Source organism: Myotis nattereri (assembly GCF_964212035.1).
Source record: "Myotis nattereri genome assembly, chromosome: 3".
Taxonomy (NCBI): domain Eukaryota; kingdom Metazoa; phylum Chordata; class Mammalia; order Chiroptera; family Vespertilionidae; genus Myotis; species Myotis nattereri.
In genome coordinates, this window is record NC_138077.1 from 180578956 (window position 1) to 180602940 (window position 23985).

The 23985-nt window shown below is 39.2% G+C and overlaps 1 protein-coding gene across 1 annotated transcript in view; it reads right to left on the reverse strand.

Moving 5' to 3' along the window:
- ZFYVE9 (zinc finger FYVE-type containing 9) overlaps nucleotides 1-23985 on the reverse strand; it is a 127540-nt gene that overhangs the window by 18282 nt on the left and 85273 nt on the right. The window contains exons 9-13 of the mRNA XM_081087119.1: nucleotides 21609-21731; nucleotides 19083-19238; nucleotides 10603-10827; nucleotides 8196-8278; nucleotides 2742-2846 (exon numbers count right to left, since the gene is read on the reverse strand). Coding sequence (XP_080943245.1) covers nucleotides 2742-2846; nucleotides 8196-8278; nucleotides 10603-10827; nucleotides 19083-19238; nucleotides 21609-21731 — 692 coding nt within the window. The remainder of the gene's footprint in view (nucleotides 1-2741; nucleotides 2847-8195; nucleotides 8279-10602; nucleotides 10828-19082; nucleotides 19239-21608; nucleotides 21732-23985) is intronic.

Genomic DNA, 23985 nt, shown 5'->3' on the forward strand with positions numbered 1-23985 from the left:
AATACTCCTCAGATTTTAGGGCCATCTGTAGTGAGTATTGCATACAGGATGTGTGGAATTCTAGGGATGCTTATAACAAGGATTATCCCAGTTGGCAGTTAAACAAAAGCCTATCTAAGAAAATGTTATTGAAACTGACACCTGAAAAATTAGCCCTGGAAGATTTGGCTCAGTGGATAGAGCACTGGCCTGTGGACTGAAGGGTCCTGGGTTGGATTCCGGTCAAGGGCACGTACTTTGATTGCAGGCTCAATCCCTGGCCCCAGTTGGGGCGCATGCAGGAGGCAACCAATCAATGTGACTCTTTCACATCAATGTTTCTCTCTCAGTGTCTCCCCCTCCCTTTCACACTCTCTAAAAACTCAATGGATATTTATCCTCGGGTGAGGGTTAACAAAAATAAAAATTTTAAAAAGTGAGTGAGCGTTAGGCAGGTGAAGAGGAGGGGAAGTGTGTATCAATAAAATAGCTTGTGCAAGGGCTATAAAGCAAAAAAAGGAACATAGTTTAGGAAGTAATAAGAAAGACTATGGGTATAAATGAAAAAATGAATGAGAGGAAAAGTAGAATGTTGTGGTTGATTAAAGAAATAATGTATATAATGAAATATGCTTTTTCAAATATGAAGTGAAGATTTATTAGATACAACACAGTTCAATTCTCCAAGACTGTGAGAGATGCAATTATGTTGAATTGAAACAAAAACTAAATTAGAAGAGAAGTCAGTCTGCTAAATCAGGTAAGAAAAATAAGTGATAATAAATTGGTGAACTTCATTGAAAATGAAATGTAATAAATGATAAGAAATGCAGTTAACTATTTTTGAACAAAGATTTCTGAAACTGCACAACCATAAATCCAGAAGACAGAATTCAGATAAAGACAAATAATATGAATGACAGCTGTTGTCATGAATGTCATCAGTCAATACTGAAATAACTATGGGAGCCTCATAGCTTTCGCAGATATATTAAGCAGACCCAATTCCCAACACAAAGCACCATCTTGCAAACACCACGGATAGTAATATACTATGTTAGCGGTTTGGGGATGACCTCTGATCATTTTACTTCTGAACAGTAAGCTCCCACAAGGCAAGCAAAATGTTCTTACTCATCTTTGTATTTCGTAACAAAGAATATGCTTAATCAATGTTTATGAATCAAATAATAAAATTTCAAATATGAGAAATAAAACAAGTTTTCAAAGCATACTCTCTTTATAGTTCACTTTGAAGATTTGCCTCTACCTAGTCTAGTATATTAATGCTTGATATTTATTTCCAGGTAGGGCTAAAAGCTAAAAACTGCTGATCGTATCCCAGAAAAAAAATTACGCATACACTAGCTACTATTTTCCATTCTCCTGAAAAAAGCCATCACAGAGAAAACCATGGGTAAAGGCTTTCTTAACATAGGTCACTCTCACACATAGCAATGCGGAGCCCTGAGCTTCTAAGTCCAGTAAAACATTTGTGTGATTCTAAGTGCATAACAAGTACACAATGTTTACTGAATGTACAAATGAGTAAGTAAATAGAAGTTTGAATAAAGAAGGAAGAAAGAAAAAAAAAGAGAGAGAAGGAGGAAATTATTTCATACCAAGAAGTAGTGAAAGAAGTAATCAGGGAGTTACCACCCTGCCTAATAACACAAGTTTAAAGAAATAACACATTTTAACCATTATAATATCAAGCTAAGTTTTAAAATAACACTTATTTTAAACCACAATGTTTACTACTAGACATTTCAGAAATTATTTTAAGAAAATTTTAAATTCAAGAAAGATTTCACATGACAAATAGATAAAGGTTTATGCAACTGTTAATATGTATATAGTATGCACAATTTCATTTTAGTTACAAAATACAGCTTAATTTAAGATGCAACCATTTGCTTCTGGAACCTTACTTAAATGTCATTTCAGGACTTAAAGTGACCTGTGCTTAAACATTAAGGACAGTCAAAAATAACATGTTCTGACAGTAAAGGAAAAATGAAGAGATTCCACCATGAATATTATAAAGTTTATTTTATATATTGATCAGAATGCAAATCTATCACTGATTATCACAACATCCAAAGGTCAAAAGCACAACCAATGACTAAATAAATCACAAATTTAATATCTTGCTAATTATAAATTTCCCCATTATTGATCTAGAGGACAGTAGTCGGAAAACTCATTAGTCAACAGAGCCAAATAGCAACAGTACAACGACTGAAATTTCTTTTGAGAGCCAAATTTTTTAAACTTAAACTATATAGGTAGGTACATTGTTATTAACTTAATTAGGGTACTCCTAAGGCTTAGGAAGAGCCACACTCAACAGGCCAAAGAGCCGCATGTGGCTCACGAGCCGCAGTTTGCCAACCACGGGTCTAGCTCATACGATATTATGAACTGATTTCACTGTCAATTAATTAAAAATAAACTTTATAAATAATCCTCTATTTTTCAACTTCATTGAACTATGAAAAATACACCTTCATGATAAATCTTTTTTTAAAAAATATATATTTTATTGATTTTTTACAGAGAGGAAGGGAGAGGGATAGAGAGTTAGAAACATCAATGAGAGAGAAACATCGTTCAGCTGACTCCTGCACACCCCCTACTGGGGATGTGCCCACAACCAAGGTACATGCCCTTGACTGGAATCGAACCTGGGACCCTTTAGTCCGCAGGCCGACGCTCTATCCACTGAGCCAAACTGGTCAGGGCTTCATGATAAATCTTACCTCATTGTATCTGTTGCTGGGAATTTTGATGCTGGTTTTCCGAACTTCCATATCAACCACCAAACCTTGAACTATTGGCAATGTATACTGGTAATTTCTGAAGTCCTGGGCAAAAGCAGATTGAAATGGAATAAAGAAGTAATCAATGACAGGATTCCATTTATAGAAATAAAATTAGCAAATATGGGAACAATGTCAAATGAAAAGCTTCAATTCATCTAAATAATAATAATAATGAGAGCTCCATTGTGTACTGGTATGTGTACTCCAGCTCTTCATTAAACTGTAAACTCTTATAAGTAAATTTAAGTTTCATATACCTCTTATATACAATATTAAACAAATATCTGAATACTTACCCTGCTTTAACACCACTTAACACTTTCCATATTTATTTTTTAAGAGGCCCAGTGCACAGATTCGTGCACTGGTGGGGGCATGGCCTGCGGGGATCAGCCCGCTGTGGGAGCACCGCTCATCCCAGTAAGCCAAGTGGTGCTCCCACTGTGGGAGCACACTGACCACCAGGGGGCAGCTCCTGTGTTGAGTGTCTGCCCCCGGCGGTCTGTGCACGTCATAGCGACTGGTTGATGGGTCATTCTGATCATTCCACTGTTCGGTTGCTGGGCTTTTATATAGATAGATAGATTAACTGCCTCCTCCTGCTAAGGAAAGCTCCAAGAGGGTAAGAACTCTCTCTTGTTTTGTTCTAATTATATTCCAAATACCTGGAACAACCTAGGCCCTGAATGAATATTTGCAGGGTAAAAACACACACACACACAACCTCTAGTCTGGCTGAAGCAAAATGAGCAAGAGGGTTAGGAGTCAAGGTCAAAGTGACAGCAAACAGCTAGATTTCACAGGGTCTTACAGGCCACCATAAGGACCTCTACATTTTCTTTTTTTTGGCCAGATTTGTGCTTGGACAGTATTCACACATAGATGTGTGTTGGCTTTACATTTAACAAAATGAGTAATTAAAAATTTGGTTTTAAATATGAAAAAAACCAAGACCAGTATCCCATGCTATCGCAACACTGAGGCCAGGATGACCATCACCATCTGGGGGCGGGGGAGGGGGAGAAGATTAATGCTAAGCACACGTGTCTGTTGTTATAGGGGATTCTGGAATGTTTGAGGGCTAGCCAGGGACGTGGGAAGGAGATCAGATAAACATAATAAAAATAATCAAGGCAAGAGACAGTGATAATTTCAACCCAGACGTTAACAGTTCAAAAGGTTGTGAGAAGTTTTCAGATTCTAGATGTATTCTAGATACACTCCAGAATGCTTAGCTTAAAATAAAAACAAGACAGAATGCTCTATGCTTTATTTATTTTTTAAATTAAATCTTTATTGTTCAGATTATTACAGTTGTTCCTCTTTTTCCCCCCATAGCTCCCCTCTACCCAGTTCCCACCCCAACCGCTGCCCTTACCGCCTGCCCCCATCCTCATCCATAGGTGTACGATTTTTGTCCAGTCTCTTGCTGCACCCCCCAATCCCCTTTCCCCCCCCGAGAATAGTCAGTCCACTCCCTTTCTATGCCCCTGATTCTATTATATCACCAGTTTATTCTGTTCATCAGATTATTTTTTCACTTGATTTTTAGATTCACTTGTTGATAGATGTGTATTTGTTGTTCATGATTTGTATCTTTACCTTTTTCTTCTTCTTCCTCTTCTTAAAGGATACCTTTCAGCATTTCATATAATACTGGTTTGGTGGTGATGAACTCCTTTAGCTTTTCCTTATCTGTGAAGCTCTTTATCTGACCTTCAGTTCTGAATGATAGCTTTGCTGGGTAATCTTGGTTGTAGGTTCTTGGTATTCAGCACTTTGAATATTTCTTGCCACTTCCTTCTGGCCTGCATAGTTTCTGTTGAGAAATCAGCTGACAGTCGTATGGGTACTCCCTTGTAGGTAACTGAGTTTCTTTCTCTTGCTGCTTTTAAGATTCTCTTTGTCTTTTGCTCTTGGCATTTTAATTATGATGTGTCTTGGTGTGGACCTCTTTGTATTCCTTTTGTTTGGGGTTCTCTGAGCTTCCTGGACTTGTAAGTCTATTTCTTTCACCAGGTAGGGGAAGTTTTCTGTCATTATTTCTTCAAATAGGTTTTCAATATCTTGCTCTCTCTCTTCTTCTGGCACCCCCATAATTCGGATGTTGGTACGCTTGAAGTTGTCCCAAAGGCTCCTTACACAATCTTCATATTTTTGGATTCTTTTTTCTTTTTGTTTTTCCGGTTGGGTGATTTTTGTTTCTTCGTATTTCAAATCTTTGACTTGATTCTTGGAATCCTCTATTCTGCTGTTGAAACTCTGTATAATATTCTTTATTGCAGTCAGTGTATGCTTAATTTCTAGTTGGTCCTTGTTCATACCCTTGAGGGTCTTACTAGATTTCTTGAGGGTCTCACTAAATTTATCGGCGGTTTCTAGAAAATTCTTGAAAAACCTTATGAGTTTGGTTTTGAACTCTATATCCAGTAGTTTGCTTTCCTCCATTTCTGTTCTTTGTGACCTCTTTCTTTTTTAAAAAAAAATTTATTTACTTATACAGCCCGCATACCATAGTACATTCTTATCATGAATCCACATTTACTTAGATTACAATGCACTGGTGAAGTTGCAAGCTTATCACTGCATTATACATTTATAATGACCTGTTTCTTTGTCTCCACAGTTTTTATGCTTCCCTGTGTTGGTAGAGTGGCTTTGTGTGCTAGGTGTCCTATAGGGCCCAGTGGTTCAGCCTCCCAATTACCTGAGGTGGACTCTCTTGGTGCACCGCTTTGTGGGCTTTGTGCACAGGCTTGTTGTAGTTAAGCCTTGATTGTTGTAGGTATCACTGGGAGGAATTGACCTCCAGGCCAATTGGCTGTGAGAATCAGCTGTGTCTGCAGTGGGAGAACTTCTGTGCTGGAGACAGCCTTATAGGGCAAGACTTGCTTCAGTGGGGCTTTGGTGCTCACTGAGTCTGCCCCTTGAATGTGTCCCTTATAGATCTGAGGAGTTGTAATCTGGAAGGTCCCACTCTGACCACTGGGTACACTGGCTCTTGGATCTCTAAGGAGGTGCTAATTTAGCCTCTGCCTGAGGCTACCCAGCAGGAGCTACGGAGAGATCTGCAGATTCCTCTTCTTTGTATGGGATTTGGTGCCCAGATGGGGCCCAGCTGTGAAGCAATGCAAGCTGCTGTGGGGCCTTGGGCCTTCTTTTGGAAGTTCTGGGTCTGTCTGGCCCAGCTGCAGTTTGTTAGGTAATTTTCAGATTGCAAAGGGCCAGGCCTTTCATATACAAAAGCTGTGCACAGCTTGGGTGGGGCGGAGTCTAAGGAGATCAACAGGGTGGAGCAAACAGCCCTGGCAGATCCTCAGTCCTACCCTAAGAGGTCCTGAATCTCAGTGTCCCAGTAATCGCTGCAAGCACCTCTGAGAGAAAGCCACCCTCGAGTTCCGACTGATTTCAGACAGTCCAGTTTCTCCCCGTATGAGTCTGGGTCCCCAGAGACTCACCCAGAACTGGAGTTCAGTTTAGTTGTATTTTTTAAGTGGTTGTGCGAGGCAGCAATTTTTGGTGTTTACCTATGCCACCATCTTGATTTCTCGCTCTGTGCTTTAATTATTCATTACCTCTAGTCCTCATAATAATCCTGCAAGGTCACTTAGATAATAAGTGTACAATCAGGGGCTAGAATCCTCTACTATTTCATTCCAAGGCTCCCTGTACTTGGAAAAGGTGCGAGGCAGCAATTTTTGGTGTTTACCTATGCCACCATCTTGGTTTCTCGCTCTGTGCTTTAATTATTCATTACCTCTAGTCCTCATAATAATCCTGCAAGGTCACTTAGATAATAAGTGTACAATCAGGGGCTAGAATCCTATACTATTTCATTCCAAGGCTCCCTGTACTTGGAAAAGAGTGTGTGTGTGTGTGTGTGTGTGTGTGTGTGTGTATATACTAGAGGCCCGGTGCACAAAAATTTGTGCACTCGGGGGGGAGGGGGAGATCCTTCAGTCCAGCCTGTGCCCTCTCGCAGTTTGGGACCCCTCGGGAGATAACGACCTGCTGGCTTAGGCCTGCTCCCGGGTGGCAGAGGGCAGGCCCAATCCCTAGGTGCAGCCCCTGGTCAGGCTCAGAGCAGGGCCGATTGGGGGGTTGGGGCGCCGCCCCCTGTCATGCACAGAGCAGGGTGGATCGGGAAGTTGCGATGCCACCCTCAGTCATGCTCAGGGTAGGGCCGATTGGGGGGTTGGGGCGCTGCCCCCTGTCACACACAGAGCAGGGCGGATCAGGGGTTTGGGGTGCTGACCTCTATCACCCACAGAGCAGGCCTTATCAGGGGGTTGGGGTGCCGCCACTCTCACACTCAGGGCAGGGCCGATGGGGAGGTTATGGATCTACCCCCTCACACACAGAGCAGGGCCCGTGAGGGGGGCGGGGGGTGGGTTGGGGCGCCTCACCCTGTCACACACATAGCAGGGCCGATCAGGGGGTTGGAGCGCCGCACCCTGTCACACAGAGCCGCAGGGCGATCAGGGGGTGGGGAGCTCCCCGCTATCAGGCACAGAGCAGGGCTGATCAGGGGGTTGGGGCGCCTTCCCCTGTCACGAACAGAGCAGGGCGGATAGGGAGGCTGTGGCCCCGCCCCGTCCCACACAGAGCCGCAGGGCGATCAGGGGGTTTGGGCGCTGTCCCCTGTCACACTGATCCCAGTGCTGGGAGGCATATTACCCTTTTATTATATAGGATAGAGGCCTGGTGCACGGGTGGGGGCCGGCTGGTTTGCCCTGAAGGGTGTCCTGGATCAGGCACTGGGGTGCCTGGCCAGCCTGGGTGAGGGGCTGAGGGCTGTTTTCAGGCTGGCGGGTGACTGAAGCTCCCAACTGCTCCTTTTTTAATTTTTTTTTTTTCATTCTGGGCCAGCTTTAGCTCTGGCTCTAGCTCTGAGGCCTCTGCTGCTGAAAGCAGGTATCTGGTTTGTTTGGGTTCTATAATCGAAACGCTGTATCGACTCCAGCTCTGAGATCCCGGCGGGCTGAAAGCAGGTTTCTGGGGTTTTGTTTAGCTTCTATATTTGTAACAATGTTTCAAACTGCAAGCTCAGAGGCCGGCAAGGCAGGCAGGGAACGTTGGTTTCCTCTGTCACTGAAGCAAGCAAGCCTCATGTTAGCTTCAAGCTGCCTGGCTGCCGGCCGCCATCCTGGCTAGCAGTTAATTTGCATATCTCGCTGATTAGCCAATGGGAAGCGTAGCGGATGTACGCTAATTACCATGTTTCTCTTTTATTAGATAGGATATATAAATATATATATACACATTGTAACATAAATCCTCAAATGCCTGAAGCAGCAGAGGCATTGCTATCAACAGAATAATAAAATCCTTCTCTTCCTTCACCCATACAAATCCCAGTAAGGAAAAAGAAAGCAAAAATTCCCAACTTACCGAAAGAAGATTCATGATGGTATGTCCTGTCTCTCCAAACAATGGCTTCCGAAATCTGACGCTGAACAGTGGGCATGGATAAACTATGGAAATGGGAAATGATCAAACTAAATCTGGCAGCTTAAAATTTGGATAAAAGAGATATCATGGTTGATACAGTTTTCAAAATATAATGGCCCATTAGAGCATATGAAATTTAGAGCTCAAGAAGTTTTTAGCGCCTTGTCTGGTTGGGCTCAGTGGTTGGCGCATCGGCCCGCGGAGTGAAGGGTCTCGGATTCGATTCCCAGTCAAAGGCATGTACCTCAGTTTCAGGCTCAATCCCAGCCCCTGTTGGGCACGTGCAGGAGGCAATCAATCTATGTGTCTCTCTCTCTCCAACTCCTTCTCTCCACTCTTTAAAAAAAAAAAGTCAATGGAAAAAATATCCTTGGTGAGGATTAAAAAAAAGAAAGTATTTAGCATGGTAGCATCACAGGCAAATCCTGAGCCTTCTACAAACTACACCAATCATTCTGATGACCATAAGAAGCCTTTTGATGCAGTGGTTTTGAAAATGACCCCAAGGTCTTAGGAAGCACTGTTCTTCAAAGTGGATTAATATGATCCAGGAAATATGTATCTTCTGATTCCTATGTGCTCAAGCAGTCTAAAAGAATTCACTCTTAGACATCTCCCAACCAGGACCCTCCTTAGGGGAGTCAAATACAAGGTGATCCTATTAGCTGGCTCACTCCCTGAACTTTATGGTCTGAATTGTCTGTTCAAGACAAGAAATTATACATGCTGGTTCATCTGCAAACAACCCCTTTCCTTTTCCTACTTCACTAGGCTGATGGATATGCTTCCTTCACAGTTCAGCCCAAGACATATTTCTTATCTAATTCCTTCATTCTTAGTGATGTTAGAGCCCATCTTGGAGCTCCCACAGAACTCTGTTAACTTTGAATATGTGTTTTAATACAATACGTTACTTCATGATTTCTGTATGTCTTCCTTACAAAGGTTCCAAGGGCCTATAACGGGTCTTGGCCATTTCTAAATTCCCAGAATTTATGACACATGGTAGGCCTTTATGAATTTCTTGTTGAATTAATGAATAAATAAGTGAACTGATAAAGCTGACCTGCTGAGAACATATATATTTTATGGTTTATAAAATAATTTTTCATTTCATTTGATCCTCTTCAAAATCCTATATAATATAAAAGGCAGGCCTTATTATCACCAGTTGCAAACGAAACTGACAATCAGACAACTTGAGTGATTTAACCAAAGTTACAGAGCTAGTAAGTGGTAGCATTATGAACCTATTCAAGTGGTCTAGACCAGGATGCTTTCAATTAGGTGAAGATATAAAGTTTAAAATAAAGCTTGCATTTAGTCCTTGTTGTCTTTAAAAAAAAAAATCACAACTTAGTTGCACTGCTACAATCATGGGAAGGAAGGTCTTCTGTTGCTTACCTTATAAACTGAGACTGATCTCTATACCATTGGTTTACAGTATCTGTTAGGTTACATAAAATATAATTTGCAATAACTATTTTCCAACCAAGTGACAAAAAATATACCCACTAAACATAGACACCATAAAAAATAAAGTTAGCCCTAGCAGGTGGCTCAGCTGGTTGTAGTGCTATCCCATGCACCAAAAGGTTGCAGGTTTGATTCCTCGTCAGGGCACATATCCAGGTTTTGGGTTCAATGCCTGGTTAGGACACATAAGGGTGGCAACAGACCGATGTTTGTCTTTCACATCAACGTTTCTCTCTCTCCCTCTCCTTTTCTCTCTCTCTAAAAAAAAATATCAATAAAATAAAAAACATATCCTCAGGTTTAAAAAATAATAATAAAGTTACTTCTTAAATTCAAATTCATTTTTTTCTCAAGATGATTATGTATTTGCCGAAACCAGTTTGGCTCAGTGGATAGAGCGTCGGCCTGTGGACTGCAGGGTCCCAGGTTCGATTCCGGTGAAGGGCATGTACCTGGGTTGTGGGCACATCCCCAGTAGGAGATGTGCAGGAGGCAGCTGATCGATGTGTCTCTCTCACTGATGTTTCTAACTCTCTATCTCTCTCCCTTCCTCTCTGTAAAAAATCAATAAAATATATTTTAAAAAAAATAAAAATAAGATGATTATGTATTTATCAATGAATTATAAAACCATTAAGTTTAGAAGGTAATAAATAATCACCAATTTTCTCAATTGATATTTGTAAGTTCTTCCCATTCTAGGCAAAATGAGTAGAGAAAATGGCTAAGTTTAGCTTAGCTATTTCAAAATACTACTCCTGCTGAATTGTATCAGTAACACAAGGGGCGAGGGGACTCTGAATATTTCAGAACTTTATTTAGTCATCATGACTTGCTCATGTGTTTTAGAAGAAAGTATGTTATTACTTACGTCGATATTCAGCTCCAAGTCTCAACATTAGTCGAATGGGAAACACTTTCGCCCAAGGAGTTTCCCATTTCTGGATGAGAATCCCAAATAAGTAAGGTGGGGTTGGGAGTATAAGGTCTTGCAGTGACTGGTAAGTAGATGTCACATATAAGAATCCACCATGTTCTTTACTGCCAAGGAAACTTTGACTGAAGAAGGAATGTCCTAAGTTACCCACAACATTCCCTAAAACAAAAAAGTTCATTGATTACTAAAAATATTATTGATTTATTAATAGAAAGTAATCATTGTTACTCGATACTAGGCCAGACACTACTGAATACTAATTCCTAACTTTTTACCACAAAACAGCCATGTTTAGAAAGTTTTTAAAGAAATAAATGGCATTTATTAAATAAAAAACTTTTTGCCAATGTTATCAGGGCTTCCGTGAGCATGGTATATATACATATATATCTTGTATTATCACTGTAGAAGTTTGTCTAGATCAGGAGTGGGGAACCTTTTTTCTGCCAAGAGGTATGTAGATATTTATAACTTAATTTGCTTAATATAATTCACTTAATATAAATGTATGTTGCCATGAAAAAAGCTCCTAGATTTATTGAATTTCAAGTCCTGCCTGCGGTTGCCTTGGCAGGGCCAAACCAAATGATTTCTCAGGCCTTACGCAGCCTGAGGGCTGGACATTCCCCACCCCTGGTCTAGAGTAAAGCCAAAAATACTGATGGCTTCCCTTGTTAGATGGTGCAACATTACTATATGAATCAAAATAACAATTACTGTCTTAAAGGTCGTGAAAATATGTTAAGATTAGGTACCTGCTCTCACAGAGCTTACAATCTCACTAGGTGAAAAAAGTTAATTCATGAACATAATGAATTAAGACAATAAAGTTATGTATGAGACATTGAGGGGAAAAGAAAATTTATAGAGAAGGTAGTGCCTTTGTAATTTTGGTGGAGACAAATATGAAAAATAAACAACGTAGGGCTTACTTAAATTCATATTAGGCGGGGATTTTTTCTTTTACCTGAAAATGCTCTTTATTAAGCACTTTCTAATTTAAGTATTTTTTAAATGAAACAGTAACAAATCAGCCCTTCATTAATGAGATATTATCCTCAGTTCAGAATTACAAAAGAACCTTCTGAGCAGAGCTGTTCAATAATTTAAGAGCAGATATGTTCACTAGAATGTGCAAGCTTCCTTTGATGTCTCTGAAAGAAGTAAGACAAAATACAAAAATCCCCATCACAAATGTTAGTGCTTACTTTTTTGAAAACTGGAGTCTGTTTGTTCACAGAACAGTTCAGTGATGGGTCATAGAATCCTTGAGTGAAGGTGGGAAGCTATGTTGATAGTAGGGTCTACAAGTGAAGGGAACACCTCCCCACAAAACTAAGAAAAATTCTGTGGATGAGAGCCATGTTCACCTGGACATCTTCATCATTTTGGGTAAGTACTCTTGCTGCAGGATTAACTGAAACTGGCTGCACATTTAAACTGTTGGGCCAGATCTATTAAAAAAATATCCCCGAGAGAACCAAGATGGCGGCATAGGTAATCACCTGTACTTGCTGCTTTGCACAACCACATCAAAACTACAACTAAAAGACAAAACGGATATCATCCAGAACCACAGAAAGGCTGGCTGAGTGGAAGTTCTACAACTGGAACAGTGGTTCTCAACCTTCTGGCCCTTTAAATACAGTTCCTCATGTTGTGACCCCAACCATAAATTTATTTTCGTTGCTACTTCATAACTGTAATTTTGCTACTGTTATGAATCGTAATGTAAATATCTGATATGCAGGATGGTCTTAGGTGACCCCTGTGAAAGGGTCGTTCGACCGCCAAAGGGGTCGCGACCCACAGGTTGAGAACCGCTGAACTAAAAGGAAAGAGAAAAGTGCATTGAGACTGTTAGGAGGTGCGGTGGTGCAGAAGTGCGGAGGTATGGAGGAGCACACAACGGGCTGGCAACTGGGTGCACTGTTGTCTTTTTCATTTGGGAGGGAGATACAAGCTCCCGATTGCTCTGAAGTCCAGTTCCGGGTGAGACTCTGGGGACCCAGACTCATATGGGGAGAAACTGGACTGTCTGGCATCGGGCTGGAACACGAGGGCAGCTTTCTCTCAGAGGTGCTTGCAGCAATCACAGAGACACTGGGACCTCTCCACGGCAGGGCTGACTGGCAACCATTGCTGTTTGCTCTGCCCTGGTGATTCCCTGAGACCCCGCCCCACCCAATTTACAACCCCACACAAGCTGTGCACAGAGGCTTTTGCATATGAATGGCCTGTCCTTTTGTAATCTAAAACCTAACAAACTGCAACTGGGTCAGAGAACTCCAAAGCTTCCAAAAGAAGGCCTAAGGCTCCACAGCAGCCTGCATTGCTTCACAGCTGGGCCTCATCTGGGGACCTACAAACCCCAAACAAAGAGGAGGAATCTGCAGATCTCTCTGTAGCTCCTGCTGGGTGGCCTCAGGCAGTGGCTGACTTTGCACCTCTCCCTCTCCCTCTCCCTTCCTCTCTGAAATTATATACATATTTTAAAATCCCCATATCAAGAAAGTAGTATGGTATTTTGAGAAAAAGTCACAGATTTGGGAGTTTCAGAGATATGAGTTTGAATACTAATTCGATCACTCATTATTGTGTGATTTGGGGGCAAGTTACTTAACTTTTGTGAGCCTCAACATCTGTGTAAAATGGAATAAATTATACTAAACTTCTGGCCTGCTGGGAAGAATAAATGATAGACTCTACTATGTAGAATGCCTATCAGCACCTGGCATACAGTGTGCCTCAAAACATACCTATTAGTTATAATGCAAATATACATATAATAATCAGCCAAACATTGCAGGATTTTCTTTGCTTTATCAAAGGTTTTAGAGTAAGGTTTATATAAATCTTCATCTTTTTATCTCGAAGGGTGGGGAGGAGGAGGAATAGGAGAGAGAAGAGATGGAAGATTTCTCCCCCACCTCCGCAATGGAAAGTACACAATAGCATTCCTCCAAAGCTCTAATGACAGCATGTTTATGTTTCATAAGAATGCCCTAAGCCGAAACCGGTTTGGCTCAGTGGATAGAGCGTCGGCCTGCGGACAGAAGGGTCCCGGGTTCGATTCCGGTCAAGGGCATGTGCCTGGGTTGCGGGCACATCCCCAGTGGGAGATGTGCAGGAGGCAGCTGATCGATGTTTCTCTTTCATCGATGTTTCTAACTCTCTATCTCTCTCCCTTCCTCTCTGTAAAAAATCAATAAAATATATTTAAAAAAAAAAAAAAAAAAAAAGAAAAGAATGCCCTAGTGCAGTGGTTGGCAAACTGCGGCTAGGCAAACTGCGGCTCGGCAAACCGCAGCTCGCAAGCCACATGCGGCTCTTTGGCCCCTTGAGTGTGGCTCTTCCACAAAATACCGGCTCTTCCACAAAATACCAACTTCTGCGCATGGGCCACAAAGTTTCAATCACACTGTACGTGTGCGACCGCACATGGTATTTGTGGAAGAGCCACACACAAGGGGCCAAAGAGCCGCATGTGGCTCGCGAGCTGCGGTTTGCTGACCACGGCCCTAGTGAATACAGCTCAGAGGTGAAAAATGCTGGCTTGGAACTCAAGGCATTCATTAATTATTCCTTTGGAATCTATTATTGGTTATTTTCCTACAGATATTACCTTTCTGCCCCCATACACTCAAAATTTATAGTATGTCCCTTTCCATTACAAAAAATATCTTTTAAGCTTTAAACATTTACTTTCTTTTAAAAAAAATTTTAAGTAGACTTTTATCAATCCGAAGAGTAAGTTAGTTTACATTGTCATTTACTACCTCATCAAATAAAGGGTAACATTCCACAGATATCAGCAAAAATAACACACAGGACATAAGAATTTGATAAAGAAAAGCTTTCATTTGAAGACTTAATCTGGGGCTCTTGAATTCATAAAGTCTCTTATATACTAATTTATAGAGAATATTTCTCAATGGAAACATTTAATACAATGAATCCACTGAACTAATTCTACATACCCCAAGACCACTCAAGAATCTATATAGTGATTAAAACAGACAACAACTTTTGCTTCTGAGCATAAACGATCTGGCAATAATGTCAAATGCTTTAAATCAGTAGTTTACAAAGCAATTCAGGTAATTATCAGACCAGTGCTCTAGCTTAACAGAGTTAGTACCATCTCTGAAATTAGGGGTTTTATTTTACAGATGAACAAATTGAAGCTTATGGGTAGAGGTTAGGTGACTCTCAAAGACACTGGGTAAATAAGTGGCAAAATAAGATCTAAAAAGCAGATCTTTCAATCTCCTGATCTTTTGATATACCACAATTTCTTTAAAATATATATAATTTGCAATTTTCTATCTTAAATTTGGAACTAAAATTTTGTTTTTCAAAGTGCTCACAAATAACCATCTTTAAATTCAATTTAAACACAACTTAAATATCTATGACAACAGCTTCCTTTGTTTCAAAGCATATTTATCAATCCTTTTATCAACTCAAATGGAACAATTTCCAAGCAAATAGTTCACTTACTTCAAGAAATACTAATATTTTAGGCATTAATATAACTTAATAAAGCCCAAGTCATCAAAAGAATTTAGATAGTCCTTTGGAGTTCTCTGTAGTACAATTCACTACAGTTAAGCATGAGTACTTCATAAAAGATCATTTCCTCAGTTCAGAGCATCTGTGAGATTTACCATGTACCTTCAAAAAGCTCAAGAGGCAGTTTATTGCATTTTATGATTCAAAAAATGAGATTTAGAGAAAACACAGCTGAATTCAAACCTGGGTCCAACCACTTACCAGCTATGTGTGTGATTGTGGGCAAGTTATTATGCCCTCAGTGCCTTTCAGTTTCCTCATATGTACAATGGGAACAGGAACAGTATAAACTTTATAGTTAAGAAGAAGTCGCCGAAACCGGTTTGGCTCAGTGGATGGAGCGTCGGCCTGTGGACTGAAAGGTCCCAGGTTCGATTCCGGTCAAGGGCATGTACCTGGGTTGCAGGCATATCCCCAGTAGGAGATGTGCAGGAGGCAGCTGATCGATGTTTCTCTCTCATCGATGTTTCTAACTCTCTATCTCTCTCCCTTCCTCTCTGTAAAAAATCAATAAAATATATTTAAAAAAAAAAAATAAGAAGTGAAATAGTGCACTTAAAGCAATGAATACATTGCCTATCATGTAGCAAGTGCTCAATAAATATTAATGATTAATCTTAAATCATGTCTTCATAAATAATTCCGTATTACTTTCTCATCAGTTGAAAAATTACTCTGCAAAGCATCAATACTTTGGCTCCTCTGTTCACAGAAAGATAAAATAAATGTAATTTATCAAAAAGGTTCAAAATTAGCTGGAAAAATAAAATAAAAACCTGTTCCATCTATAATAATAAAAGGGTAATATACTAATTAGATGGGACGTCCTTCCGGACAAAGCCGGGCAGAGGGAAGCCCGGGTCCCAGGTGCCAGAGGGAAGCCGGTGCCGGCAGCCAGGGGAAGGAAGGCCTACTCTTGCACAAATTTCGTGCATCAGGCCTCTAGTAAGATAATATTCTTTGACTGGTAAACAATACAAGAAAATCATTGATGATGGTGAAAACACCAGTGAGGTTCCTCTTTCCCTGGCAACACATTAGTTAGGAAACCTTTTGTTTTACAGGTAAAAAAGTGACTTGCTTCAAAAATACTATATACAATTTAAAATCTTCCATGGCATTATGATAATCAAAAGGCATCCTGAAACTCTCAAATGTTTTGTCTCACAAAATATAATTTTCGCCGAAACCGGTTTGGCTCAGTGGACAGAGCGTCGGCCTGCGGACTGAAGGGTCCCAGGTTCGATTCCGGTCAAGGGCATGTACCTTGGTTGCGGGCACATCCCCAGTAGGAGGTGTGCAGGAGGCAGCTGATCAATGTTTCTAACTCTCTATCTCTCTCCCTTCCTCTCTGTAAAAAATCAATAAAATATATTTTTAAAAAATAATAATAATTTTCCCCCTCACTGTGGAAAGCATAAGCAACTGTATATGACAAATATTTGTATACTAAATAAGAAACATATATACATACATATATTATTAAATACTTATAGGTTGCAGAGAGGAAGGGAGAGGGATAGAGAGTTAGAAACATCGATGAAAGAGAAACATTGATCAGCTGCCTCCTGCACACCTCCTACTGGGGATGTGCCCACAACCAAGGTACATGCTCTTTACCGGAATCGAACCTTGGACCCTTCAGTCTGCAGGCTGACGCTCTATCCACTGAGCAAAACTGGTCAGGGCAATACTTGTTGTTTAGATGAAAATTTCAGATTAAATTATAAAGTTCATTCAAGGGTTTTTAAGGTTTTATTAGTGATTTGTGGTAGAGGAACCACTAAGCAAGTGGTAGAGTATTCAAAGCTGTCATACTCAGGGGAAATTTAAGATACAATTTGCCAATTCCATTCACTATGCTACACAAAGGAGAAAAATAATGAATTGGGGTCATTTTAGAACACTTAAAATATGTTTCCACCTATTAAAAAAATCATAGCAAAATAATATAGCAAATTGCTACCTTCATTATCTAAAAACAGGATTCATAGTAAAACATGCATATCACAGATATTTTGCATATCTGGTTTTTTTTTAAACTGCTGTACTATTAATAGTACAGTTTTATGCTTTATTGACATAAACTAAAGAACACTGGTCGGGGAGCTTTAGACCTAATTCTGCCACCAACTAGGCCTGTGATTTAGACAAGCCATCAACACCTCCAGGTTCATTAGAGCTGTACTAGATAATTGAAGATACTTTTCTAGGCCTGTATTCCTGAGCTGTGAAATGATTCCTATTCAAGGAGAGACTTTTATAGCTCATTTGTTTATGCTGCTGAAATGTTATTTACTTAGGTATATATGTACATGCCCTCATCCAATATACATGTATTTAAGATGGCTTAGATGTATTATAGGCAGACATTAGGCTATCACCATTATCTTACTATCAGTTCCAAGTAATTTTTTGTTGCAGACTTTTTGCATTTCGATTTAATAATGGACTCTACTGATATATAAGGATACTTTTTAAAAATAAGTAACTATATATGCTAAACATATATTTTAATGACTCATATAGTGATTCATGCCTTTCCTTGTAGGTATTTCTCAGAATTCAATTCACAGCTCTAGTCTCTTCACACTGGCCCATCTTATTCACAACCGTAGTTTCAACTTTCACATAAACACTGGGTCTCCCAGATCTACCTCCTGAGATCATTTCAATTTACTTATCATCTGTTGTCATTATTTCAAATTCAACGCAATGAACAAAGACTTCAGCTGCCATATTTGTTCTCCTTCTATTTACTATCTTAATGAATAAGAACAACATCACTCAGGTGCCCATGCCAGAAATCTGAAGTCAACTTCCCACTTGTTCCCTCTCACCCCTCACATCCAATTAGTTAACTAATCCTATTGAACTAAAGCATCACTGTCATTTATATCTCCTCAACATTCTTTATTGCCATTGTCATTACTAAACTTAAACCCTGTTAATTTCTTGCTGAATTCCTACAACAGCTTTTTATTTTTTTTTTAGATATATTTTATTGATGTTTTACAGAGAGGAAGGGAGAAGGATAGAGAGCTAGAAACATCATCGATCAGCAGCCTCCTGCACACACCCCACTGGGGATGTGCCTGCAACCAAGGTGCATGCCCTTGACCGGAATCGAACCTGGGACCCTTCAGTCCGCAGGCTGACGCCCTATCCACTGAGCCAAACCAGTTAGGGCAACACAACAGCTTTTTAAAAAAATCAATTTTAAAATACCAAATATTGGTGAAAATGTGGAGAAAAAGGAACCCTTATGCACTGTAGGTGGGAATGTAAATTGGTGTAGTCACTATGAAAAATAGTATGGAGGTTCCTCAAAAATTAAAAATATGACTACTATATGATTACTTCTCCAGTTTCTAATAGCTATGCACTTACTTTTAGATTGTTACAGTAAATAATTTTTATAATTTATTTTGAAACCATAATAAAGATATCCATGCTTGATTCTTGAAACTTGAAAATTAAATGTAGAGTACTTTTACATTATGAATATATAAATATTAACTGAAGAAACAAGTAATAAGCTATGATTAAGCTTTCTTCTACTGGGTACCAATATCATGATCCCTAAGCTACTCCAAGAAAAATATTCTTACATCAAGCTCAATGGATTCTCTTACAACTTTTGATTCTAGCCTTTGTAAAATAACAAACACACCAGGTAAAGTACTAAAATTTATAATTCCTCAGATCAAAGCATGTTCTAACTTGCCACTAATATCAACGTCCAACGCCAGGCTTCTAAATTTAACACAATTATTTTGCATCTGTGTCTAAGTTTTATCACCTATAAAGGGTGCATATTAAATCATAAGGATTCCCACCTGCCAGAGCATCGCGATAAAGCTGTACAAAATGGTTAAAGATATCCTTCGGCAGACACTTTTCATCAGGCAGACATTGTAGAAGAATGACGATCTCGGACTGACCCACTGCATGCATTCCCTTGGTTGTGAAACACCAGCACTTCCTGTTCACATCTACAGATGGAATAAAAATACAACAAAGACATCTCTCTCAATTCTTAACCTTTGAAAAATGCACAAAAGTCTGTTATAATACAGCAAAGAATAAAATAGATCATACTGTCTGTATAATTCAACCTGCGATTTGTACTGCATTGAGCCAAAGAACTACTGTAGAAAATAAAATATACCGATGCCTCTGGCTCTCGGCAAACTCTTAGAAAAACAATTAGAAGGGGAGTAAAAGAAGTAATAGTGAAAAAAGACACACTGAAAACTTTTAACTGCTATTATTAAAATAGTGTAATTATCAAGAGAAACAATGTTCCTTTAAAAATAAATACAATCTACACATCCTTAGCTATAATGATCAAAAATCTATTTCCCCATCTTTATTTAAAAAACAACAACACACACTTCAACATAGGAATTACTTATGTAAGGCTTAAAACAACAACAACAAAAGCCAATATTACAGCTTTGAATTCAGGTTGTGGCCTAAAATATATTTTTTATGTGTACATTAATCTATGACTAAAAGATTCTAGCTATTCTAATTATAGACCTTTCTACAAGAAAATCCTAGATCATCAACATGACTTCACTTAGCTTCATGCTGTAAAAAGTGATGAAAAAGATGGCTTGTCTGGACTACTTACTTCCACTTCTTCACTATAAGGCTCTGTAGAGTCCTAATAGCATAAGCAATATATACTTAAAAATGTAGTTAAAAATAATGTTCAGTCTCTGGCACTTTTATCATTTGTACTCCAACATAGTGGGATCCCCAAAGGAACTGAAAAAGGATTCTAATAAAATTATAAATACCACAATGTAAATCAAACTAACAAAAGATCCCTTCTTTCACTTTGGCAATTGTTACTTTATATACCTAAACAGATGGTGAACTGGTTTGGATCAATAGATAGAGCATCAGCCTGGGACTGAAGGGTCCCAGGTTCGATTTCAGTCAAGGGCACATGCCCGGGTTGCAGGCTCAATCCTCAGTAGAGGGCGTGCAGGAGGCAGCCAATCAATGATTCTCATCATTGATGTTTCTATCTCTCTCTCTCTCTCCCTTTCTCTCTGAAATCAATAAAAAATATATATATAAGAGGAATTCTAGGTTAGCCTTGGCTGATTTGGCTCAATGGATAGACCGTTGGCCCGAGGACTGAAGGGTCCCAGGTTCAATTCTGGTCAAGGAACACAGACTCAATCCCCAGCAGGTTGGTGCGTGTGCAGGAGGCAACCAATCAATGTGTCTCTCTCACATCTATTTTTCTCTATGTCTCTTCCCCTCCCTTCCACTGTCTCTAAAAATCAATGGAAAAATATCCTTGAGTGAGGATTAACAACAACAAAAAGAATTCTAGGTTAGATATTTTCTAAGTGCAATTTATAAACTAGATATGACAAATTGAAATTTTGACCAAGTTATTTTATTTTTTAAATTTAATTTATTGGGGTGACAACTGGTTAATAAAATTATATAGGTTTCAGGGGTACAAATCTATAATATATCACTGTATATTGTTTTGTGTATTCACCACCCCAATGAGCAAATTATTTTAAAATTGATCCTACAAGGAAAGATCACAAGCATTTAATTAATAACTGGCCAAACATGCAAGGGTATGTCTAGCAAGTAAACAGAAAACTGCATTTCATCAATGTAGAACCTCTAAGGAAATAGCTGTTTCTGGTTTCCAAGTTCAACTTAGAACAAGCTCACAGAGGGAACTAGAGGACTGTTCCCCAGTGCTTCCTTCCTCTCTCCAAAACTGTGCCTTTTAATATTCATCCAAGATAAATGTGTTCTCTATTTTCCAATACCATCTTAGAATCAAGATTTTAAGTTACTGTCTTCTCTCTCATTCTGATACCCAACAAGGCACTAAGAATTTAGAAGTTTCTTCTGAATCTTAAGATGTACTGAAGCTTCACTACGTGTTAGTTAAATAATACTTCTCCCAAACAAAGTTTTGCACCATTGTTAAGATTTCTGAGATTTAAACCTGGCATATAATTTTTTTTACCCTCCTGGATAATATATCCACCACCAGTTATCCTGGTGGTAAGTTGTGACATAACATACTCATTTCAGGAAGAACCTAACTCAAATCAGTTCAAGTTTTCTTTGGCTTTCCTTCATAGAGAATTCACCTATCTCATTCCTATGACTAAAAGCAAGAATTTCTGTTAGTCCCACAATTGTCTTCTGGGATATATTATTTTATACAAACCAACTTCTTCAGTACCCAGAGGTCAATAAGATGTGGCTCTATATAAAAATATTTGTAATAAATTTGAAAGCTTTATGTATTATCTATGAGTCAGTAAAGCATCTCACTTTTTATTTTGAAAAACAAATTTCTAACTTACAATTTACAATTTTAACCATCGACAACAAATTCGCATTTAAAACAAATACAAGTGGGTCAGGGCCACCATCCTCCAACTGTTGCATCACTGAAATCTGTGATGGTTTCTCTTCCACAGCATAGTCTGTAAAGGGAAAAAACAATGTAAGAGACTGGCTAACGGGACAAACACAGAAAGAAATCTGATGGAGGAACAAGCAGATTATGCAAAGGAAAGAGAGAGCATTTGGTTGATAGGCAGAGTGAATAGAGTGTGCCTGCTATCTCAGTATCATTAACAGTGCCCCCTTTCATTTTCAAAAGTGACCCAGTCCAATTTGGAGGACAACATGGTTATCCTATGTAGAGATTGCTCCACACAATGATTTGTGCCAAATCTAAAAACAACTTTTTAAAATATATATATATATTTTATTGATTTTTTACAGAGAGGAAGGGAGAGAGATAGAGAGTTAGAAACATTGATGAGAGAGAAACATCGATCAGCTGCCTCCTGCACATCTCCTACTGGGGATGTGCCCGCAACTCAGGTACATGCTCTTGACCGGAATCGAACCTGGGACCTTTCAGTCCACAGGCTGACGCTCTATCCACTGAGCCAAATCGGTTTCGGCAACAACTCTTTTATTTAACAAAAATTCTCCAACAATCATAATAAGAATTTCACATATTACATGTTCTAAGAGCAACATTTTAAAGAATCCATGATATATAAGAAAGTGATAACATACTAGTTACTTTTGGAAAGGATGCCTAGCGGTTGAGGTAGAAGAGAATCCTACTTTTTACTCAATGCCCTTTAATGTAGTTTGAGATTTTTTACCATTAAAAAATTAAACTTTAAAAAATGCACCTAGAAAAAAAACCAAAAGTATCTGAAGTGATTGGTTTCATGAAGGAATACATCTATGTAAAAATCAAGAGTTCAGTATATATATCACCAAAATCACCAGTAAATCACACATCACATTCTGAACATGAACAAGTTAATACATGAGGCTCTGAAGAGAACTCTTCCCATTTACCTCCTATAAGCACAGTACTATGTCATATTCAGCCACCCCATTTTGAATGATGGTAGTCATCTCAGTTTGAAGTCAAAATCATGGGTAATAACCACTGTAGAATATAAAGACAGTGGAAAGAAACTGAAAACATTAAAATTGCATATAGCCAGGTAGAACAAAATAACACCATTTCCCAATGACTAATAGAAACCAAAAAACTAGTTTTTGGATGTATGGGAAATGTCTACCCTATCAATGAAAATATTTATTAGAAAGAGAAATACTAAGCGACTTAAAAGAAAGAAAAAAAATTATGAAGTTATTTCACTGGAATATAACATTGCAAAATTGTGGTGAAGAGAGAGAGTAATGTGGTTTAAGTAAGCAAATATGAGATAACCAGTTTCAAGTAGAAGAGGTTTTGACAATTAGAGTTAATAGACATGCATTTTAATGAAAATGCAATCTTATTTATCTTAACAACAGAGTAGACCAATACAATTTCTTATTAATCTAAGATTTATGAAAATAGCAAAAATTTGTCAACTACATAGTAATTTTACTAACAAAATATTTTTAGGGGTTCCTGCCTGGTAAAGAAACATAGGCATTATACAAAACAAAAGAATGCTTAACTTTATGTGAAAGTTCACTGTTGAACTATCAGAACACAGTTGATTTGCTAGTACAATACATTCAGCCAACACTGCTGAGAGCCTACTATAGGCACAGCACCATGCTAGCAGCAAAAGACACAAACATGCCTGGCCAGCATGGCTCAGTGGTTGAGAATCAACCTATGAACCAGGAGGTCACGGTTCAATTCCTGGTCAGGGCACATGCCCGGGTTACGGGCTCAGTCCCCCGTGTGGGGCGGGCAGGAGGCAGCCAATCAATGATTCTCTCTCATCATTGATGTTTCTCTCTCTCTCCCTCTCCCTTCTTCTCTGAAATAAAAATATATTTAAAATAAAAAGACACAAACAAAAATTAAGACTGAAGGAATTCATCTTCTAAGTGAAAGAATCAGACTTATAAAATATCTACTTTACAATTGAAAGGACAGAGCAGGACTGATGGCTGTGTCCTTAACCCCTCTTCCAAGAAAAAGCCGCAGGGTGTATCAGTTACTCAGCCAATGGGAAAGCGGGGGAAACTAGCCCAAGGCCAAAAGTATGCTGGCCACCCCCCCTGTCTTTGTGTAACCAGACCCTAGCTGCACCCTGCCCCCCCCCCACCCCAAGCCCTATAAATTCTTTGTTCTCTTGGGATTCGGGGCTCTCTCTTGCACCCAGTAATGGAGGCAAGGGGGAGACCAAGCGAGCTTGTATAAGAGACCCTCCGCTTTTGCATCGGACTGGCTCCCTGACG